This window comes from Macrobrachium rosenbergii, chromosome 27 (genome assembly GCF_040412425.1).
Source record: "Macrobrachium rosenbergii isolate ZJJX-2024 chromosome 27, ASM4041242v1, whole genome shotgun sequence".
Classification (NCBI taxonomy): Eukaryota; Metazoa; Arthropoda; class Malacostraca; order Decapoda; family Palaemonidae; genus Macrobrachium; species Macrobrachium rosenbergii.
This window is the reverse complement of record NC_089767.1, coordinates 21,261,316-21,282,008: the sequence shown is the minus strand read 5'-3', so window position 1 is coordinate 21,282,008 and position 20,693 is coordinate 21,261,316. Positions and strand designations below refer to the sequence as shown.

Below are 20,693 nucleotides of genomic sequence, written 5' to 3'. Positions count from 1 at the left end.
TGGAGGGGTCCCACTGTTCTTGAGTAAGAGATGAGAATCCGGGATCCTCTCCAGCTTTCATCTGCTTAGGTACTGTCCTGGCATTCTGGCAGTCTTTTTCACAAATAATCACAAATCTAAACTAGCCCTTTTTCTTTTATTAATCATATGGCCTTCTTTCATCTTTCGTATTTAATTATTTCAAAATACTTACACTGTCGACGAAGGCCTACGTTTTGATAAACAAAAAAGTCAGTTTCCAAAGTGAACGTTTTATTTATAGATAGGAAGGTTTTGTCAAGTGGTTTTTAGTTTTATAATGAACATAAAACTGGTATCTTCTTCTGACAACTTTAGTCTGAGGGTACGTGATCGGTCTTTGAACATGCTGGGGTCATTTTAGATACAAATCAAGTTTCCTTCCAAGTACAGTACCAAGTGTACAGCATCAAATATCATAGTGGCTGTATTCCGTAGTTTCATGGTCTTCCCAAGATTTTAGACCTTATCATGGGCTTTTCCAGTTACTGAAGATGAAGTAAGTATTTACTTCTTTATAAAATGACATCAGATGTGGGTTTCCAGCCTGGTCGTTAAGTGAAGGAATATATACGTATTTGTGAGTGATAATGTCCCGTTCATTTTAATTTTACACTGAGTTTAACCAAGTGCTAATGGCTCTAATGAAATTTCCACTCTTATACTCACCATTACACTTTATTTGCTATATTTTAAAAAAATATTTTATGCAGCATTCTGTTTCATTTCGATTTAATTAGCAAAACATTTTTCTGTGAGGTAATGAAAGAAATGGATCCTTGTTAATTTTAACGAATTTCATCCACACGGAAATTTTGGAAGAATTCGTCTGTGTATCATTTAATTTTTCTTTCTCTCATGAGTAAATCTCCATCACTTATTATAAAATATTTTACATATTCCTGTGTTTTGAATTTATATCAGCTCATTGTCTCATTTTGCTGTGATTCCATACTATTTACCCACCGGATAGTTTTATAGACTATTATTCTCCTATTTGCTGACACCTTGATGTGTCAATTAACTGAAACATCTGGGTTGCATCTGTCAGGGCAGCTGTGCATAGATCATCGCCGTCATTGCCGTGAATCTCGAGCGTGCAACTTGCCCTGTTGCATCTTGACAGCTTCATATCCCAGGTGGATGTAGGTTCTCCTCTGGAAGGCAAAATATTTTCTGGCTCTACAGTGACTCACATCGATGTGAGTGACTCTCCCAGACGACCCGCCCACCCCCGCCCCCACCCTGTCTGTTAGAATGCAAGCAATCAATTACTACTACTACTACTACTACTACTACTACTACTACTACTACTACTCCTCGCCATAGTATGAGAGGCGTCCAAGAATTCTCACATATGTCGGACGCTTAAACCTATACTGGCTGTTCGGACAATCGGTTTCGTCTCAAATATCTGCTGATTCAAAAGCTCATGTTATTCTGTGATAGACAGGAGTTCATGCATTAATATGATCACTGTCATCTCTGTCTTCAGCTTATTGATCCCCCCTTTATCATCATCATCATCATCATCATCATTACCACTGCAGTCACCATCACGGCCATATCCGTCGATATCACCTTCCATTTCATGTTGATAATGACTACACATTTATATCAATGGAACTATAACCTTCATCATCACTATCGAAATGACTGTTATCATCACCATCATCACTATCATCATCATCATCATCAAAGTGGTCGTCATGATGGTGTCCATGTGTGCAGGGCGATCAATAGGAGGATTGAGAGGGGAAGATTGTCTGTGTCGGGGGAGGAGGGGAAAGTGGAAGGGGGGAGGACACAGGGAGATGGTGTAAAGAGTCGGGGTGGGGATGCTGGAGGCTGTCACTGCCTGGGAGGAGGGAGGGAGGGAGGGAGAGATGGCGGCTTCCAGTGATGTAGGAGTGTGGGCGTCCCTTCGATTCATGAATGAATGTATGGCTGCAGAGATGGGATATCGCCAAGTGCTTTTCCAGGTCGTCTTTCCCCTCAATAATCGTCTGGAAACTTGATAAGTATCATTTAGGATTATTTTATGACATGGATATTTATATTCAACACAGTGTGTTAACCAAGCATGACTGTGATAGCCAGATTACACGTAATGATGTGAGGTACATCGTATTAAACCACCAACCCTTCCACTTATTGATTAAAAGCCAGCTGAAAAGCTGCGAGGGAAAACGCGTCTTTGGAAAGTGAATGTGAATCTGATAGTTAATTACATACAATTTTAATGGAAGCACCAGCGATATTTACCAAAATTATAAGATCTGAAGCATAGGATGTGAAGCACAATAGCAAGGTACTATCAGTACTACCATCATTCTTCGTAATAGTAGGAGTAATAGTAATTTCAACTTGCGCGAAACACTGAGAATGAACCGCGAAAAATGCAAAAGGCTAAAAATAAAAGAGATCAATACAAAAGGTCCAAATCTTCCCGGAGGTTCGGCAAGGAATCTCTGAGCTGAACGGCGACGCAGAACGAAGTCAAGCAAGCAAGCAAGCAAGCTCTTGGCAAAGGGCCTTCTAGAAAGACTGCTCTCAGCTATGGAAGCGGCCATAGGGATACCTTAGTTAGACAATGTTTCAGCCGAACATTAATTTCGTTTCAGTTCTAACTGTATGAATTGTCGAAATAAGTTAACAGGCCTTGCTAAGTCAAGTGTGCTGAAGCTTTATTTTTCGAATACGTGAACAGCTTTCCTCTGGGAACGATGCACACGCCCCAAGCAAACACGCACATATTTATAATTATATATATTATATATATAAATAATATATACTGTATATACACATATATATACACACACACACACATATATATATATATATATATATATATATATATATATATATATATATATATAAACACAGACAAACAAACCGAAACAAACACCAAACCTCATTAACGGAGGCGATCAAGTCAAGTATGATGTCAGCATAATATGCCAGGCAGCTGCTGAGTTGGACACCCCGCTCAGACCTTTAAACATTACTGGCAACGTCGGTGCCAGAACCGATGCTTAGAGGACGTCACACATTTGAGTTAATGTGATTTTCGCAGATTAATGCAACATGTTTGTGGTGATCCGCATGACCGTTGCGACACACACATATCACATCCGTTTCTCATATTCCCAGTTGTCGTTCCGATAATGGAATAGACTCAGAAGGATGGTTTTTTGCCGTCGGAGGCATATTCTAAATTCATAAAGAGAAGAGCGTGGAAGGAGAGGAATTATCTAATGGAATGTTTTAGAAATTGTACCATCTTGACCGTTACTACCAATAACTCGTAAATGACCGTCTCTCAAACTTCGAATAAAAATTAAATATCCAGAGTCACAGAAGAACAAAAATGTCACCATAAAATCCTCCTAAAACGCAAATCGCATTGTATATATTCACGTGAACATTTGCAATAGAAATCTGTTATTTGCATAGAACAATTGCAAATAATTCAACTTATTTTTCAAGATATCGTATCAATTTAAACAAAGTCTCTGGTTTCTCACCACTGTTCCTGAGAGTATTATGCGATGGTAGTCCTAAATTTCTGGATTGTGAAATTGAGAACATTAGGAAAATGTGCCTCTTTTAGTTAATTGTTTCGGTGACGCAAAGAAGGTTATTTTATAAAAAAAAAAAAATACTAGAAAGAAAGACTCATCTAAAAACACACTTTACTTGACGTACTTCATCGGCTAGAATTCATGCAGACAGTTTGAGAAATATTCAGTGTAAACGTAATTTTTCTCATATATTCAGTGTAAGTATAATTTTTTTATATATTTAGTGTAAATGTAATTTTTTCATACGATCCAGCATAAAATGTGCTTATGAAAAATCCTGAACAAAATAGCAGTGTTGTTTACAAAAGCCCAGGTATAGACTAGAGTACATTTTATTTGGACCAGACGAGTAAAGAATTCAAATGTCAGAATAAATCAATATGAGTACAGGTACATCCCCACAGGGAGGCAGTGCCGTCAATGCACCTTATGCGGTGCACTGTATACATTATTGTTTAGGGTTTATGCAGCGTCCCTTCGGCCCCTAGCTGCAACCCCTTCCATTCCTTTCACTGTACCTCCGTTCATATTCTCTTTCTTCCATCTTACTTTCCACCCTCTCTAACAGTTGTTCCGTAGTGCAACCGCCAGGTTTTCTCGTGTTAAACCTTTCAAACCGTTTTATTGTAAATTTCCGTTGAGGCGCTGAATGACCTCATAGGTCCCAGCGCTTGGCCTTTGGCCTGAATTCTATATTCTATTCTATTCCAATATGAGCACAGTACTCAATTATGACGGGTAAAAAGATCAACGCTCTTTTTTGCTTGCTCGAGTGACAAATCTGACAGAATTGTTACTTGGCAGTAGGATGCAAGATATGATAACCTTGTTTCCAGAAACATTTGAAAAGATACATTAATACAGTAAAGAAATGGAAAGGAATTCTTCTAAGCCCAAGTCAGTGTGTCCTTGATCCCATTCTGCATAAGACGGTTGACAGGGAGAAGTAAAGAATACCAGCAACAACAATTCTCATTCATGTCGTTTGGTTCTGTTACTCATAATCCAGTACCTGTCTTCATCCAGGACAGCTGATCCTCATCTGATGTCTATAACCTCAGAAATAATGGCTGCTGTAGGCATAACATTTTTTTCTTCCTATTGTATTTTGCTTGAGAATGCCCTATGATAAAGGCAAAAGAATTTCCACTCCTTTGTATTCTTTTCCTCGTGGTCAGATACTTAGAATATTTGCAACTCCATAATTTCGCTCTATCTGTAGAGAGAGAGAGAGAGAGAGAGAGAGAGAGAGAGAGAGAGAGAATCTGTGGTATTAAAAATCAAGTCCTAAGATTATTCTTCCTTCAGTTGCCTTTAACTTCTGCTTAAGAACAAGCCATGTGTAGTTATTACATGGTTCCTCCAGCAACCTATTTATAGGTGAAAAATAAGAGACGGGGTGTAGGTCCTGACCGGTTTCGACTTTATTTCCAAGCCATTGTGTTTCGTTCATTCATTGTTATAGCAGAAGTTCTATATTTGTCAAGTATTTTAACTTCTTCTTTTAACGTGCTTTTTCCCCCCCTTTTTTTTGTATGGGGTAAGCACGATGCCTTCTTTTGAAGGACTTTGATTTGGCTTTGGGGTAGACCGTAGTCACAGTGTCTAAATTCATCACAGGTGTTTCAGACAGTCTGCTTCCAGGCACCAGATCTGACAGAAAGTCGTTGCTTGCGAATAAATAAAGACAGTAACTATAGATACGGTTTGGGGAAGCTGAAATATTTGAAATAAATTCCAGCCACGTGGTTCTCCGAGGGAAAAATTCTTACATTTATAAACACAGGTGAGGTTATCTGATATGGTGTTTTATTTTACCAATTAGCTATTCAAGGGCACAGAAAAACAGGCTAAACAAATTGCATTGTCTGGTGAGTTTAAAGCGGATATTTTGACATTTAAATGGTTGGACCAAACTTGCCTTTGGAGGGAACGAACCGGGTATATGGCGGATTCGCAGCTCGTTTCTCTTCAGTGGCTGCTCATTCTTTTAAAAGGACTGCTCACATTTAACTTTCAGGACACGTCCTTTTAAAAGGACTGCCTTTTAACCTAGAAAACACGTGTGATCGTTAAAACCTTCCTTTAGAATTTATGCAATGTACGTGCGTCATCAGTATACTGTGATGGCACGATGTTTTACTCTTTTAGTATACACACACACACACACACACACACACATATATATATATATATATATATATATATATATATATATATATATATATATATATATATATACATACAGTATATGTGTGTGTGTATAATGTACATATGAGTAGTAGGCATAATATTTTCTATCAAAAGTACATGTTAAAAGTAATTGACCAACAAGGATACAAAACAGGTGATTTTCGTTGGTTATATCAATTTAAAATCTTCATTTTCTTAAATTTCGGTAACCTAGTTTCGGTGATCATTCATCATAGTTTGTACCTAAAACAAAGTATTTATGTAATATTTAATTCTGTGTTAGTATATGTTTAAGAATAATAGTGTTTTACAGCTTAACCATTAAATATGAAATAAATAGCATCTTTGTAATGTTGTGCTAAATAAAAGTCATATATATATATATATATATATATATATATATATATATATATATATATATATATATATATATATATATATATATATGACTTTTATTTGGTACATTGCAAAGAAGATACTATTTATTTCATTTAATGGTTAAGCTATAAAACACTGTTATTCTCAAACATATGTTAACACACAATTAAATATTACGTAATCTCCATAGGACATTTGTTATAGTGTTGTTAAACTACTTCTTTCATATCTATAAATAACTGTCTGGTCGTTTTTCTCTGCTGCAGTTATGTATAAGAGCACGCAAGTGTCTAATGATAAAATTGACAGCCTTGTGAATGACAAGTATATATATATATATATATATATATATATATATATATATATATATATATATATATGTATATATATATATATATATATATATATATATATATATATATATATATATATATATATATATATATATATATATATATATATATATATATATATTAATACAAATTGATATAATGTAAATGTCACGGTGTGACAAAAATTCATATACAGTATACTATATAATAAATATTATATACTGTAGTCACTTTATATTAGATTATTTTGGCCCAGACGACTGAATTGAGAAATTGTCTGCCAGTTAAAATCCAGGATGTGGCTATTTCAGTGCATATGCTCGTTGCCAATTTGCGAAAGATTAATGCCAGAACTTATCCATGTCAACATGAAACCACCCGGTTGTTTTGTTTCTATAATTACTGTGTTGGGGATCAGGAACGTGGGACGGCACCTTGACTCCCTTAGTCTACGGTTCGGAGGCTGGTGACAGGGAAACACCATCTGGTGACGTCACACACACATACCGTTCCGTCTCTGCCAAGTGGTTCTTACTCCAGCTGGCTCACTGGGCCCTAACCTACCTGTTGGATCTCTGTTTCTTTATTTCATTCACAACATTTGACATTCAAAGTTTCCAAGGCCTTACCCATCCCAGTTTCAATTCTCAGTGGGTAAAAGGTTATCGATGACAGAAGCGAATCGTTGTTTTACTCGTGTACCCTTTGATGATATAGCATTATTGGTGTTCTACCCATGTTTTGTTCAGAATAAGAAACTGTTATTTATCATGGCTCACTAGAAGAAAAAATTGCCAATTAACTCATTAGAAAACACGTGATGTCAATTTCCACGTGGACTGTCACTTCACCCACACGTGTTGCTCTGCTCGTCGGGAATGTTGGCTGCCCTGACGAGAAACCGTAGTAATGAACTTACTGTTTCGCCTGCATTTATAGTTTTATTTTGATTTTAACGTACCTTTCAAAACTGAGACCGGGGTTGAAGTTTACCTTATTTGCGATTACTTGTTTCTGTATTTAGGTTTTTTATTTTTTTAATAGATTTAATGGCAATTCCAAGGTCAAACTGCCGGTAATTTCATTTATTTCAGTTTTGCAGTAATTGATTTTTCGTCTTATTTTTAACATTATTTTTAAAAGAAACTTGAGTTATTTGACAGCATGTAACATATAATGTAATTTCTTCACTTGGAAAAATGAGCATCAGTAAGCGAGCGTCCCATCCCACTCGAATACAATATCCAAGATGGCAGTTCCAACACTACACGTAAATCGCAAGGGAAATAATTCACATTTCGTGAAATTAACGCTTTTGGCTCGTATATGCTTTCATTAAAATATTCCTACTGACTCTAAGAAAATATTTTTTAGTTACACAGTAAAACATATTTGTTTCCATTAGTTAAGTCTAGGTGGCAGGAAGCAAATGCCCACGAAGCTGCAGCTTTCTCGGGTCTGCTTCCACGTCAGTAACGGATCTGGGACGTATTCTTGGGTTACCTTTCTTCTGGAATACTTTTATGGGCTTTCATGCTGTTGCAAAGTTTCGTTATGATAATTCGTATTTTTTGTTGCATTTAACAAGGAGTTGTCGTTAAATGTTTTTAATTCTTTGATTAGTACTGAATCTGCTACTCAACTCTTATTCATTCCTCTTTAACCAGGTCTCTGCTTTAACATAACTTTGGACGACTGCAGTAAGAACAGGAAAGATGTGATTACATATCAAATTGAAGAATGACGTCCGTATATCACAGCTTATAGCCTTTAGCTTTTGCTTGGTACATTATAAGAGGTCACGCAAGTTTTTATTTCGCGTGAACTCAGTGTTAGACAGATGAGTAAAGTTTATTTTGAAATAATGTCGATTTTCCCTTTCCTTATCCCGCTATTCTATTGATGCCCTTCATCATTATTTATCATTTCGATTATATTTCATTCTAGGATGAGTAAAATCGATTTGATGTAGTAGCGGCACGCCGCATGAGTCACCCACTCCAATAGCCTACGTAGACAGTCTCTTCCTCGGTGTGAGTCAACCGACTCACCCATTGAGCAATTCCTTTCGTTCGATGTGTTCCCACCACCGCACTCACACTCGGCTTCTGCTTGCTAGCGGTCTTGTCTGAATCAATAATCGTGCTTATTGCGTTCCTTAGCTTTCATAGTGATATTAAATACCAAAGCAATGGCTTAAGTCTTAAAGTTATTGTTTGTGCAGTCTTGATTATGCAATATAATGCACAACTTATTTGCTTCTAGCACTAACTTTTTCATTGATTGATTTCTTCAGCGGATTGAGTGTAAATAGAAAGGGAGTGGGTGGGACTCCAAGAATATCTATGCCTCGGGTTTCTGGGAATTCTGCTGACTTGATTCGTGGTAAATGAAAATGAAAATATCATATACATGCGGTGGCCACAGCGGAAGTAAGTCTGTTGTTCCTCTATATAAACTTTAATAATGTAACAATATTCGCTTTGCCTTTGTTTGGAAAGTTCTTTTCAGGTGAAAATCGTCCCTGTACTAAAGAACAAAAGTCAGTTGTTATTCTAGTGAATACTCCTGATTCGAGTTTTTTTTGTTGTTGTTGTTGTTGTATTGCGAGTTTCAAAATACCCAATAACTAATTAAGAAGAGCATCTGGTTTTAGCTTGTATGATGTGTAAAAAAGTTAAATTCGAAGCCCTATGAGAGACCTACGCTCCCTCCCGAAACCAAATAAAGTCGCGATGGTTACTAAGGTATTTGGCAAGTAGTGGGTCTTGGTTAAGCCACACCGTGTGAACTTTCGGCTAAATGAATTGAGGGTCAGATAACAGTTGTGTCAGGGCTGGAGAGACCTTGTGGACTGTTGCGAAGCGTACGAATGCCAGAGATTGGTCTAGGAATGAATGATGAGAACTGCGTGTTTATATATAGCTCTAGAGTAGCAAGCAGCCAAAAGTGTAAATCCCTCCCATGCGTTGCGAGGAACACGTTTCCCGTTTTAGTCGCTGGTGGAAGAGTTAACTTTTACGATACGTTTGTTTGATACTTTTTGGTTGTTTATGTTTCATTCGTTTTCTCTTTATGATAATATTATATATATGAAGTTAAGAGTGGTAGGCCCAAGAACCGTCGGTGCCAGTTACAAAAAGTAAATAAACCTGGTATATGAGAGGAAACGCTTGATCCAATTCATTCAGTCTCAGAATAAAAGATTGAATGGATAGGATCAGAGACAGAATGCACGAAAATTGATGGGATGCATCCAATAAATATTTGCTTACTTTCAACAGAACAGTTCATGCAGTCGGTTAAAATGTATGTGCATTGTTAATGCTCGATTAATGCAGTAGATGAATGAATAAGAAATATAAAATTGATTGTAATTCATTAACCTATTTGTTGTACATAAACATTTCTGTAAACAGGTATAAACATCTCCACTAGATACAATCCAGTTTTAATGAGGTCCTGCTAGTAATTCTACTAATGTACAGAACAATTGTGTATGTGATAAAGTTAACGATAGTGATACTATATAAATTAATAACTTAATATAAAATATTAAGATTTAAGCTGATAAAATTATCCTATAAAGAGACTGATGTTCCCAGGAAAACAAATAATAGTGGGTTTGATTTAGTTTGTGAAACTTGACTGTCAAGCCAAGTACTAAGAGATGAGAAATGGGTTTCCACAGATGATAGTTGCAGCTTATGACTTTCATGTGTATAGATGCTCAGCTCATGTAAGACTTGTTTGACCAGCTGAAATACCTCCATCATGTTGAAAGTACGGGAAGGTAGATTCATGATCGTATTCCAAGAAGTTCGACAACTACCTGCATATAAATACAGATATTTATTATCTGGTAAATTATCTTATTTACCGAAATACAGATTCTGCAGCATTTTGAAGGTCAAAAGAACTTGCTGTTTAGTGAAAGATTTAACATTTGTTCTTTTACACTAATCTTTTCACTTTCTCTGTGCTTAATTTGCCACATGTAAAGGACAGGAAAAAGCTACTTGCTATGTAAATATTTATGTAATTTATTAAAAGAAAACATTTGAGGTACCAAAAAAAAAGAGGAAGCATTTAAACTACCGAAATAAAAGGAAAGCACTTAAAGTTCTGTAATCAAAATCAAAATGCAGTAATAAAAGTAAAGATTTAAAGTACATGGAATGTTTCCCGTTGGGCCTCAACTGCTTTCCTTTTAAAACGTGGAGGTGAAAGTTGCTTTAGCTCCAAACCTCAGCTATCTCACCCTCCATCCCTCTCTCCACTTGTTCCCCCCACCAAATTGTAGCCCCTATCGGCCCGCTTCCACCCTCAGACGCCAACTCGCAAAACCATAACGGAAATATTTTCAGTCGGTTGGAGTAAGGAGTCGTTTTTCCATTTGAGGAATTCTTGGCAAATCTGGTCTGCTTATTAATGTCATGTATTTAAAAGTGCGATGATTGTAGTTCAAAGCATTCGATAGTTACTGCCACGGTTATGGCAGGACGTGTGTGTGTGTGTGTGTGTGTTGTGTTGGTGCTTTGTGAAGCTGAACTCGTCGGCTATTCTCTTTCTCCGAGTCTTCCCTCGCTCTCTTCCGTCGTATATCATGAACGAGTAGACATACTTCTATTATAAAACTCGCAGCGAAAATGACCAGTATGCGAGGTTTCGTTTTTATTAAAACAAACTTATAAGCATTTTCTTGTTCACGAGTAACAACCACCCCAACCACAAGAGTTATTCCTCTTATCCTGTTTTGAACTTGGCATGTTGTTTGTCTGGCATATATTAGGCCTAACTGGCGAGGTTTGCCCATAAGGCTTTAGGGGGATATTTGGATATTATTCATACCACTAACATGGGGGAAATATTTCTGCTCCCTGGTCAGGGCGTACGTACGTTGTGAAAAGTCTTGTTCAAAGTGCTTTTCTTAAATTATTTCTAAATAAAGAAATCTGAACACGTAAGCTGCTCAGATTTAGCAATTCAGCAGTGAAGAAGAGAAGGAAAGCTTGAATGTTTCGATTCCATTCGAAGGTGATGGTAAATCTGGTCTGAAACAGTGCGTTTAAGCAGAAATTCCGTCTTCTGACGGGCGACTGCACAGCTACTTCGCAGTGCTTGGAGGCTTCCGCGTACCGCGTGGTTGGGAAATCAAGTAGGTCTAATGGCAACACTCTAAACCGAGACCGGAAGTGTATGGAGAGTTCGGAGATTATAGTAGTTATGTATTACCTGTTCATTCTCTAACTGATGAAACGTTTTACACATAAGCTGACAAACTATTCATACACTCGGGAGGTATCTGTAGAACTTCATAATTTTAACGCGTGCAGCCACATTTATGTAAAAAATAAACTATTACCTAAAATAGTTCATTCTTTTATAGTTTACTTTCTTCTATTTCTAGTTTTTTCCGTCAATTTATTTCTGTCGCGTCGCTTTACGCGAATTACATTCTAATAAATGAGGAGTCTAATGAAATGCCTCAACTTCTAGGAACACAAGTTGAGGTGATATACAAGTTCCCTACTTTTCTTCAGACACTGAATGATCTCTGAAAACTACCGTTAGAAATGAGGATAAACGTAACAGCAACGCCATGCACAACAGTAGCTCTAAATAATGACGATGAACATTAACTTTCAAAGGGGAAAATTATGACCTAATACGACCAGCCAAACAAAAGAAAGGCTAATGAAAATTGAAACGAATGACAGTTAAGGGCTTTTAGGAACATGCTCAGTCATTAAACTACATCAATCACTCAGGGACTTAACAGTAGACAAATATGCAGAGTCAGTAATAGCACTTATGTGCTTGAACTAATATACAAAGTACAGAATAATAAGACAATTGGAACAACAAATCAAAACGCAATTCTTCGAAGCGCTTTAACTCAAGAATGCTGATTGCATACAGAATAACACTTAATAATGATATAATACATCAACATGATATGCTGTTAAAACCATTAAGAACACGAATAGATTTCCACCATTTGGAAACTAAATATCACCATTGACTTGTCCAAACACACTATCTGATACTGTGACAGCTTGCTTGAAGCTAAAAGCGGGAAGGTACATTCGTGGCACTGACTTCAAAGCAGAATTTCTGCCGTGGTTTGGTCGGTAGTGGTAGGATCTTGTTACTCTGAGCATCTTGGATGTAAGGTCAAACTGCCTGAGGGGTGAAACTTGTTCTCATTCAACTATAGCTACAGTAACATCACAATAAAAAAAAGTGACTTGCAATATGGTCTATACTGGCGAGCGAGAATTTTCTACGAAAGGTTTAAAGCAAACAGTGGGTAGGTGTACAGTGGCCCTAACTTCAGGGCATGATTTCTGGCGTGGAATGGTCGGAGTATTGTAACGCCAAGCATTTTGGAATGTGAAGTCGAACAGGGTGAGAACTTAAACTTATTCTGTCGTTTCATTACCAGGTGCATTAAGGATCACATACGTCACATGGAAAAGTTATTAGATACATACAGATATATATATATATATATATATATATATATATATATATATATATTGTTTGTTTGTTTCTTGAGATACAGTTTAACTTTTGTATTCTTTTCTATATATTTATCGACTTGGGGACAGTTTGGCCCTCAGCCCTGGCACCAAATAGGTTTGTGTGTACATATCAGACCCCACACATTACAGTATTCTCCTTTACCCAAGCATAAAACTTTCATTTTGAAGCCTCCACAAAAGGAAATACAATATTTTATGAGAGGAAATAAAAAACAAACAACAGCTTTTTATTCCTACGTGTTTTTCCTCCGTTATGAGAGATTTGAAGAGCTAAAAATATAGAATGTCTTCATCTCAACTTGTTTTTCCTTGACCATAAAAGATTTGAAGAGATGGAAAAATGAAATGAAACCTTTGCCTTTCAACTTCTTTTTCCATAAACGCAGAGACTTGAAGATTTAAAATGCACCCCCCCTCAAAATAAAAAAGAAAAGAAAATTATGTCGTGAGAGTAAGCCTAAACGTGTCATGAAATTGTTCGCGATTTGCGGAAAGTCAGCCTCAGGCGCCGTTCCTTCTTGAGCAAAATTGAGCGTTGATTTTCCAAAGATCTATGTACGTAAATATCTGCTCAGCGTTTCACGTAAATCGAAGTCCACTGCGTTACAACATCTTGTGCTCATCGAGTCTGCGAAAAGAGCCTCCGCATTGTTATGTTTTCGCGAGATTGTGTCAGAGAGCAAGGCATCTGACGCTCGGAATAATCGATTGAGTGTCTCCTTGACGTCGTGTAGCTGATCTGCAAGCCATCATCCTAAGATTGCAACTGCGAGACACGATAAAGAAACGAAACATTCTCATCTAGACTCTAGGCATTTTTTTGAGATGAGGTGAATGTGACGACACTCAAAGCTTCCATTGTCATTTAGATTTAAGGAAACTTGCATAGAATAGCTTATTAAGAACAAAGTATCACTTTTTCCTGAAGTCACGAACAGCTGCATTGCAGCACCAAAAAATACAAATCCTGTGTTTCAGACAACAGCAAATTCCGAGAATAAGTCGTTTCCTTTTTTATCAAAAGTAACCCGTCCTGACTCATAGAGTAAACGGAAGTAATTAAATTAAAAAAAAGAAAGAAATCTAGACTCAACTAAGAAAATTAATAAATGCTACTTATTCTTACAATAACATATTCTTATAGGAAAATATGCTGAGCTTTTATGCCAACAATGATTCATATTTGTTTAATGCTGGGTGCCTACTCGCAGAAATGACATTTATCCATCAGGCGCTCTGATGTATAAGAACGACTATAAATTTTTCGACAGATCAGTGTTACCATTTGTTTTTCCTTGAGCACCAGGAAACAAATTAATATAATTTCAGTACAACCTTTTCGGATATCAGCAGCCTTTCATTATGAACGGAGTCGTTCGATTTAATCCGTATTGAATACGATATCAGTGTATTCTTTCACGTGAAATGAGGCGGTTGGTCTGTCAGAAGAAAGGGAAATCGCAGACACATATATGCAGTATCTCTAGATTTTATTTATTCTTATTACTACGAGTATAAAATAGGACATTAAATTCTAAGAAGGAAGGGAGTCTGAAGAGCTTCATGGGAAATGTCCAGTGTGTGGAATCTTCGAAGGTGCCTGTTGGGTGCGATCAATGGTCACATCCGCATGCAGACATACTCTGTGCCTTTGGTCTGACCGAGTTGGCCAAAAGAGGTAGACAATGGTTAGACCTAGACAATACACTCATTGTCAACATTGACCTAGCAGATATTAACGAGGGAGGACTTTTGGACGGCTTTTCAGCGTCAAAGATGATTTACAATTATATTCAGGATGTAAATTTCAATGTTGATACAGGGCTATTTAAAATGTAGACTCGAAGTGCTACTTGAAATTCTAGGCGTTGGTCACCAATGGTGCAAAGGCTGCCTTTAGAAGTGTTCTTATGGCATTGCAAATATTGATTAGGCTCTTACTTTCTAAAGACACAATGATTTAATTTAGGAAGTGTACTTATCATGCCCAGAGATTAAAGGCCTGTGTACAATGGAGGACAAATGACTCATGTATGGGATCTGTCTGTTGGGGACAACTGAAGTAGTTTTAGAATGGTTGATTTTTAAATATGCATTTATTGTGCTTGAATTCTGAAGAATTATTTGTGACCTGTGCACAACCAGGTATCAAGTAAGAGCGTGGTACAAAATTGATTGATCAGTCATACCCTTTACCCTCATATTGCCACTGACTCTAATTATTAGGCTCATCTATCAAAAAAATCATGAATAACATCAAACATGTAGCCTCAGTATAACATGCAAGGCCTTATATTCAATCACGTCAAAGACATTGAAAAGATGTGTTTAAAAAGGTCTATCTTCGATGTGGCTGGCCAGATCTGAGTAAGCATCAGAAGAAATGTATTTTATAATTCCTGGTAACCCGGAAGCGTTTTGATTTAATGACCTTATGTAAGGGCATAGAGGTCAACTTTTCAAAACATTCCAAGACCGCACGATGGCTGCAGATCCTGAGTTAAATTCCGCTGATCCAGGACCAGCTATAGGTGTCAGTAAAGTTTACAGATAACAGCGGGAATTAAAGGTCCACACTGCAGTAATATGGCACTCATAGTTTCCCCAGAAGCCGCTTATGTCGTGTTTGGTTTGGACTCGGGGGAGGGAGGGAGGAAAATAAAGCGAGGTCTGTTCGTGAAACATTGCATCTTCAGTCGTATACTTATTCAAGAAAATTCTGTTAGACACGACGTATGAAGTTAAATTATTGTTATCAGCTACTCGTATATGTTATCCCTCAACTCTTACGATCATTCACCATGAATATTTTATTGTCACATTCGAAAATAGGCCTACCCATGAGGTTACAGTAGCGCAAACAACGGGAACATTTGCTCTGCCCACATCCCCAGTGGGGTAGCCACTCATCTTCCACTATTCTCTGGTAGAATGCAGGGGAAGATGAGAAGGCGTTTAGGAAGCGGAGTTGGGCAATGCATCGACTGGCGAGAAACTTATTGCGGGTACTTTGACGTGTATGGGCTGACATAGGGTTTATTGCTGTGTTGTTTTGCTTTTAGATGTAAGGGAGGTACCTATAGCCTACGTAAACAAAACACTGCCGGGACTCCCATCTTCCGAAATTCCTAATTTCTCAAAAGTTTTTCCACTATCCCGTACGATTTCTAACACGGGACTTACACAACTTGCATTCACAAAAATACTAGAGATGGGCTTCAAATGATAATATATTGAAGACAGTGCAAAAGACTGGCATCTTTTCAATGTAACTACCAAATTCACACTCATGAATGACTGGGATTTCATGGGTAGAATTCTTAGAAATGTAAAGAAAATTTCATAGAATCATCACGGCAAAGCACCTCAGTTATGCTGCTTTCTCGTCTGGCATAAATCCTATAAGTAGTATGCGGACGGCTATAAGGCCATATTCAGACTTAAATTTTGTATTAGGTAAATTTGAACACGATTTTCTTGAGTTCATATTTTAACTTAGATTACAATCTAATTCACCAAACAATCCGCATTTCCGGAGATGACGAGTTGGCAAGCCTGACTTCCATGGTGACCTTGGTAAAAGATTTAACCACCAGATGACTCTAGTAGATCCTAAGGGATCCCCAAGCGGTAAACTGATGTTTTATCACGACGGAAAGAGTGAAAACCTCAGATAATACTAATAGTACCAGCTTTAAAAATAGATATACACTTCCCTTGACACCAGCCAATACCAATCAGCATTACAGGTTAAAAGCGAGCAGCGTGTATTCCTTAACAGGTTAACCTCACTGTATTTCGGTTTGAGTTCATCGCTTAAAAATCCTAAGAATGCTGCGTGCCCCGTACCGACCGAAGAAGAAGAGTGGTGCGGACTTCCGATTATGTTCCTACGGTTTGGTTAGCGCAAGGAAAAGGATTCATGTTATGGCAATGCACTATTAGTACTATTGCTCTCTCTTAGCGTTTTTTTGGTAGTGCATACTTGTTGATTTATGATTAAAAGACTATTAAATAATACATTGGATGGTAACTTAACTAATATGGTTTTGCTGCTCTCTCTAATTTTGGTATGTAGAATTAAAGTATGCAAGAGATGACATCACTTGCTATGGTAATGAGCATTGCCAAAAACGGACATGTTCACACGTATCCGTTTGTTTGTAGTTATAATCGGTGCCATATTTTGCTATTAAGGAAAATGTTGGTTAGATTCTACTGTTTTGAGAAACAGTACAGTTTTTATCAGTAATTTTATGAGGATTGAACCCGTTATCTCAAGGATATCATCTTACATCAAACTGCCCTTGATCTGCATAGATTATATATATATATATATATATATATATATATATATATATATATATATATATATATATATATATATACACTCATGTATGCTTGACTTTTTCCTAGTCACAAATACAAAACCACAAATATCGTTTAATATGGGATTCATCATAGAGGTGAATTGTATGTATAATGGTCTGAGGTGCTGCTGATGGACCTTTTTGAGTAAGTGCATGAAGCAGCTAATGATGAGGAAGTGTTCTGCATGGAAGTTCATCCACGATTCAACGGTCGTAGCGTATGTGAATCGCTGACCGTTGTTCTGTTTTCTTTTCTCAACCCTAACTGAAAAAAGAGAACGCTACTTGGCCCAGGGCCCCAAGAGAGAAAACAGCCTTGTACATAAAAGGGAATTCAGAAGAATAAACGGTGGAAAAGAAATAAAGAAAAAACAGAGACAAGATAAATAAGTTTAAATAAATAACGAAACAGAATAAATAAGGAGTAATAAACTATGAAATGAGGCTCACGGTAACTTGCTTGACAAAAACCCATTGGTACCAAGTTTGAATTTCTGAAGCTCCTGAGATTCACAAATTTTAGAAAACTATGGTATTGAACGTTACAAAAGAAAAGGCATGACTATTACAATTAACTGCATCTCTTATAGTGCATGGTGGAAGGTATAGTCTGGGAAGGTATGAATACAAAGGATAATCATAATTATGAAATATACAACTAATATGAGCTATATCGGCTAATTTCATGAATGTACTTGGAAAGGAGAAAAAGCTGAGGAAAACAGTTTGTCAGTTATGTATTATTTCAGAGAAGACTGAAGATCAATTTGATGGATCCAGTGATGTGAAGAGGAGTACCTGAAGGTATATCAGAGTAAGATAGGAGGATGTTCAAGTTGATGAGGAAGGAGCAGAATGTGGATACAAAAGGTAAGAAGAGTGCACATAATGTGACATGATATTTTTAGGAATGGTGTACCTCAAGAAAAAAATGTCCATTGCCTGAACATATTTTGTTACTTTAATTATTATCTTATTTGAGCTTTTACCCATATTAGGCGTATGGCAGCAATATGTAACAACAGTATTCTATACAAATAAATTAGACAAGTAACGTGATTGATTGTAGAGTTGCTAGCTCAACTGATGATATATCAAAAATTGAATCTGAACTCATTCCTCACCTGTTTTCAAAGACCCAGCTGTTAGCCAGTGTCAAAATGATCAGTGCAGTATTTGAAAATTATGTTAGCCTAAGACTGTTTTTGATAGCTTCCTCAAGATTGCCAAACTAAATTTCTTATTTACAATATGATATTAATAGTAGTGTCCACCTTTCAAAAATTAATAGACTTCTGATGAAGATTTGTTTAATTCTAATATAAGACAGTGTTGCTACTTTTGGGAGAAGGGACCCATTAGGCACTTTCTCTTCCCCTCCTTCATGCCCAACTGTGCTTATGGCCCAGATCCTCACAGAATATTAACCATGTTCAAGAGAACATATATCTTTCCATTTATTTAATTTATACAGTATTTTTGTATAGACAGATGATACTGATTAGGAGAGAGGCATCAGTAAAAGCACTTTAATGTTGTTAAAATTAAGAATTTTGTCAAGAACACAGTAGTCTTTACGTGTACAGGTTCTGATATCGTCCATCTCAAGGTGCATCAAAAACCATCTTTGTAATAGATTCTCCACACAGACCCCTTTTTCATGTTTAATTCCAATTTGTAGTGAAACGATCTGGTCAAGTCTGTTTTTGTTACCGGATTCTGTTTTCTCATATAGATACATTATTTTGAATTTACACTTTCATCAAAGTGATATGCAGACCATATAAATGTAATCAAGACAAATGAGTTTGATCAGAAGGAATTATAAAAGGTTGAAAATGGATGTAATATGGGCCAGAGTTAAAGATATTGAAATGTAAGATAATGTGAGAAGCTTGTAAATGTCCAAGATAGGCCCACAGACTCAGCAGGGGGCATTTTTGGTCATAGAATGGTAGAAAAAAAAAGCTATGAAAACAGTGTGAGTGGTGGGATGAGCAAATGAGTGGTTTAATGGAGAGAGAGGGAAAAAAAACCAGACATTATTCAAGGTGCAGTTGCGAGACAGACAGGGAGAATGTGCATAGGAATGCACAAGGAAGGTAGTAAAGAGGAAAGTGAGGGAGAGAAAAAAAAGGGCAAGTTAGTCAGATAGGTAGGAGTGTGGAGGTAAGCAGGGACTCGTGGGAGAATAAGAAGTTGTTCTATTATGAGGTAAGCGCAGAGAAAAAGATTAAGAATGCATGGATCTCAAACCCATGCAAATGGGTTAATTGGGCAAGTATCGTTGAATGTGGAAAACAGAAGAGAAGAGCTGAATGATGCAAGAGTGGAAGGCATTGGTGTAAGTTTGATAATACTTGTGGAAATCATTGATGAGGGCCTAAGGAAAGGAAATAAGTGGTTGGAAGTGAAAAGACAGCACAAGTTGGCAGTATTACAAGAGAGATGCCGGGTGGTGAAAATGGGATTGAACTCCTGATCAGAGTGTGTAAAGTATGTCAGGGTAAGGGTAAGGTTACCTGGGAAAGAATGAGAGGCATGACTGTCATTCTGTATAAAGGTAAGAATTTTATGGACATAGTATTACTTAGTATGTATGAAAAGTTGTAAGGAAGGATATTTAGATCAAGAAAGTAAAACAGGCGATAGAAGGGTTGTCAAGAGAAGAACAATATGGGTTTAAACATGGAAGGGGACAGGTGGACCAAGTGTTTCTTATGCAACAGTTATGCCGGAGGCTTGAGAGAAAACCAAAATGAAAATGCTGCAAGTGGATCAAGTGAAGGCTAGTGATGTACTGACAGAGAAGCAATTTAGAGAGTGTTAAGGATGAGTGGCATAAAAGGAAAGCTGATAAAAGTGATTAAAAGCTTTTATGTTAGGCAAGAAACCTGTACCTTACAGACTGACTGGTAAGGCATGAAGACTGGGAGAGACAAGGATGTTTTATAAGTTAAGTATACCTTAGTTTAACCAGACCACCGAGCTGATTAACAGCTCTCCCAGAGCTGGCCCGAAAGATTAGATCTATTTTACGTGGCTAAGAACCAATTGGTTACTTAGCAATGGGACCTACAGCTTATTGTGGAGTCCGAACCACATTAGAGCGAGAAATGAATTTCTATCACCAGAAATAAATTCCTCTAATTCTTCATTAGCCGGACGGAGACTAACATCAAGGCTGTATCATTGCGGATGTAGTGTTGGAAACAATCAGAGAAAGGACGATAGATGCAGGAGCAATTGTGGAATAATAAACTGAGTCAT

The 20,693-nt window shown here is 37.1% G+C and overlaps 1 protein-coding gene across 4 annotated transcripts in view; it reads left to right on the top strand.

Annotated features, from left to right (window-relative positions):
* The window catches only part of mRpS14 (mitochondrial ribosomal protein S14), a 96,241-nt gene extending 77,953 nt beyond the window's left edge, over positions 1-18,288 (top strand). For 2 of the 4 annotated variants that reach the window (XM_067129071.1, XM_067129074.1), the window contains exon 5: positions 8,173-9,872. In XM_067129071.1, coding sequence (XP_066985172.1) covers positions 8,173-8,249 — 77 coding nt within the window. In that variant the 3' untranslated portion in view covers positions 8,250-9,872. Of the gene's footprint in view, positions 1-8,172; positions 9,873-18,172 lie in introns of those variants that run through there. The other 2 variants (XM_067129075.1, XM_067129073.1) reach the window with 2 other exon arrangements.
* Positions 18,289-20,693: the final 2,405 nt, after the last annotated feature.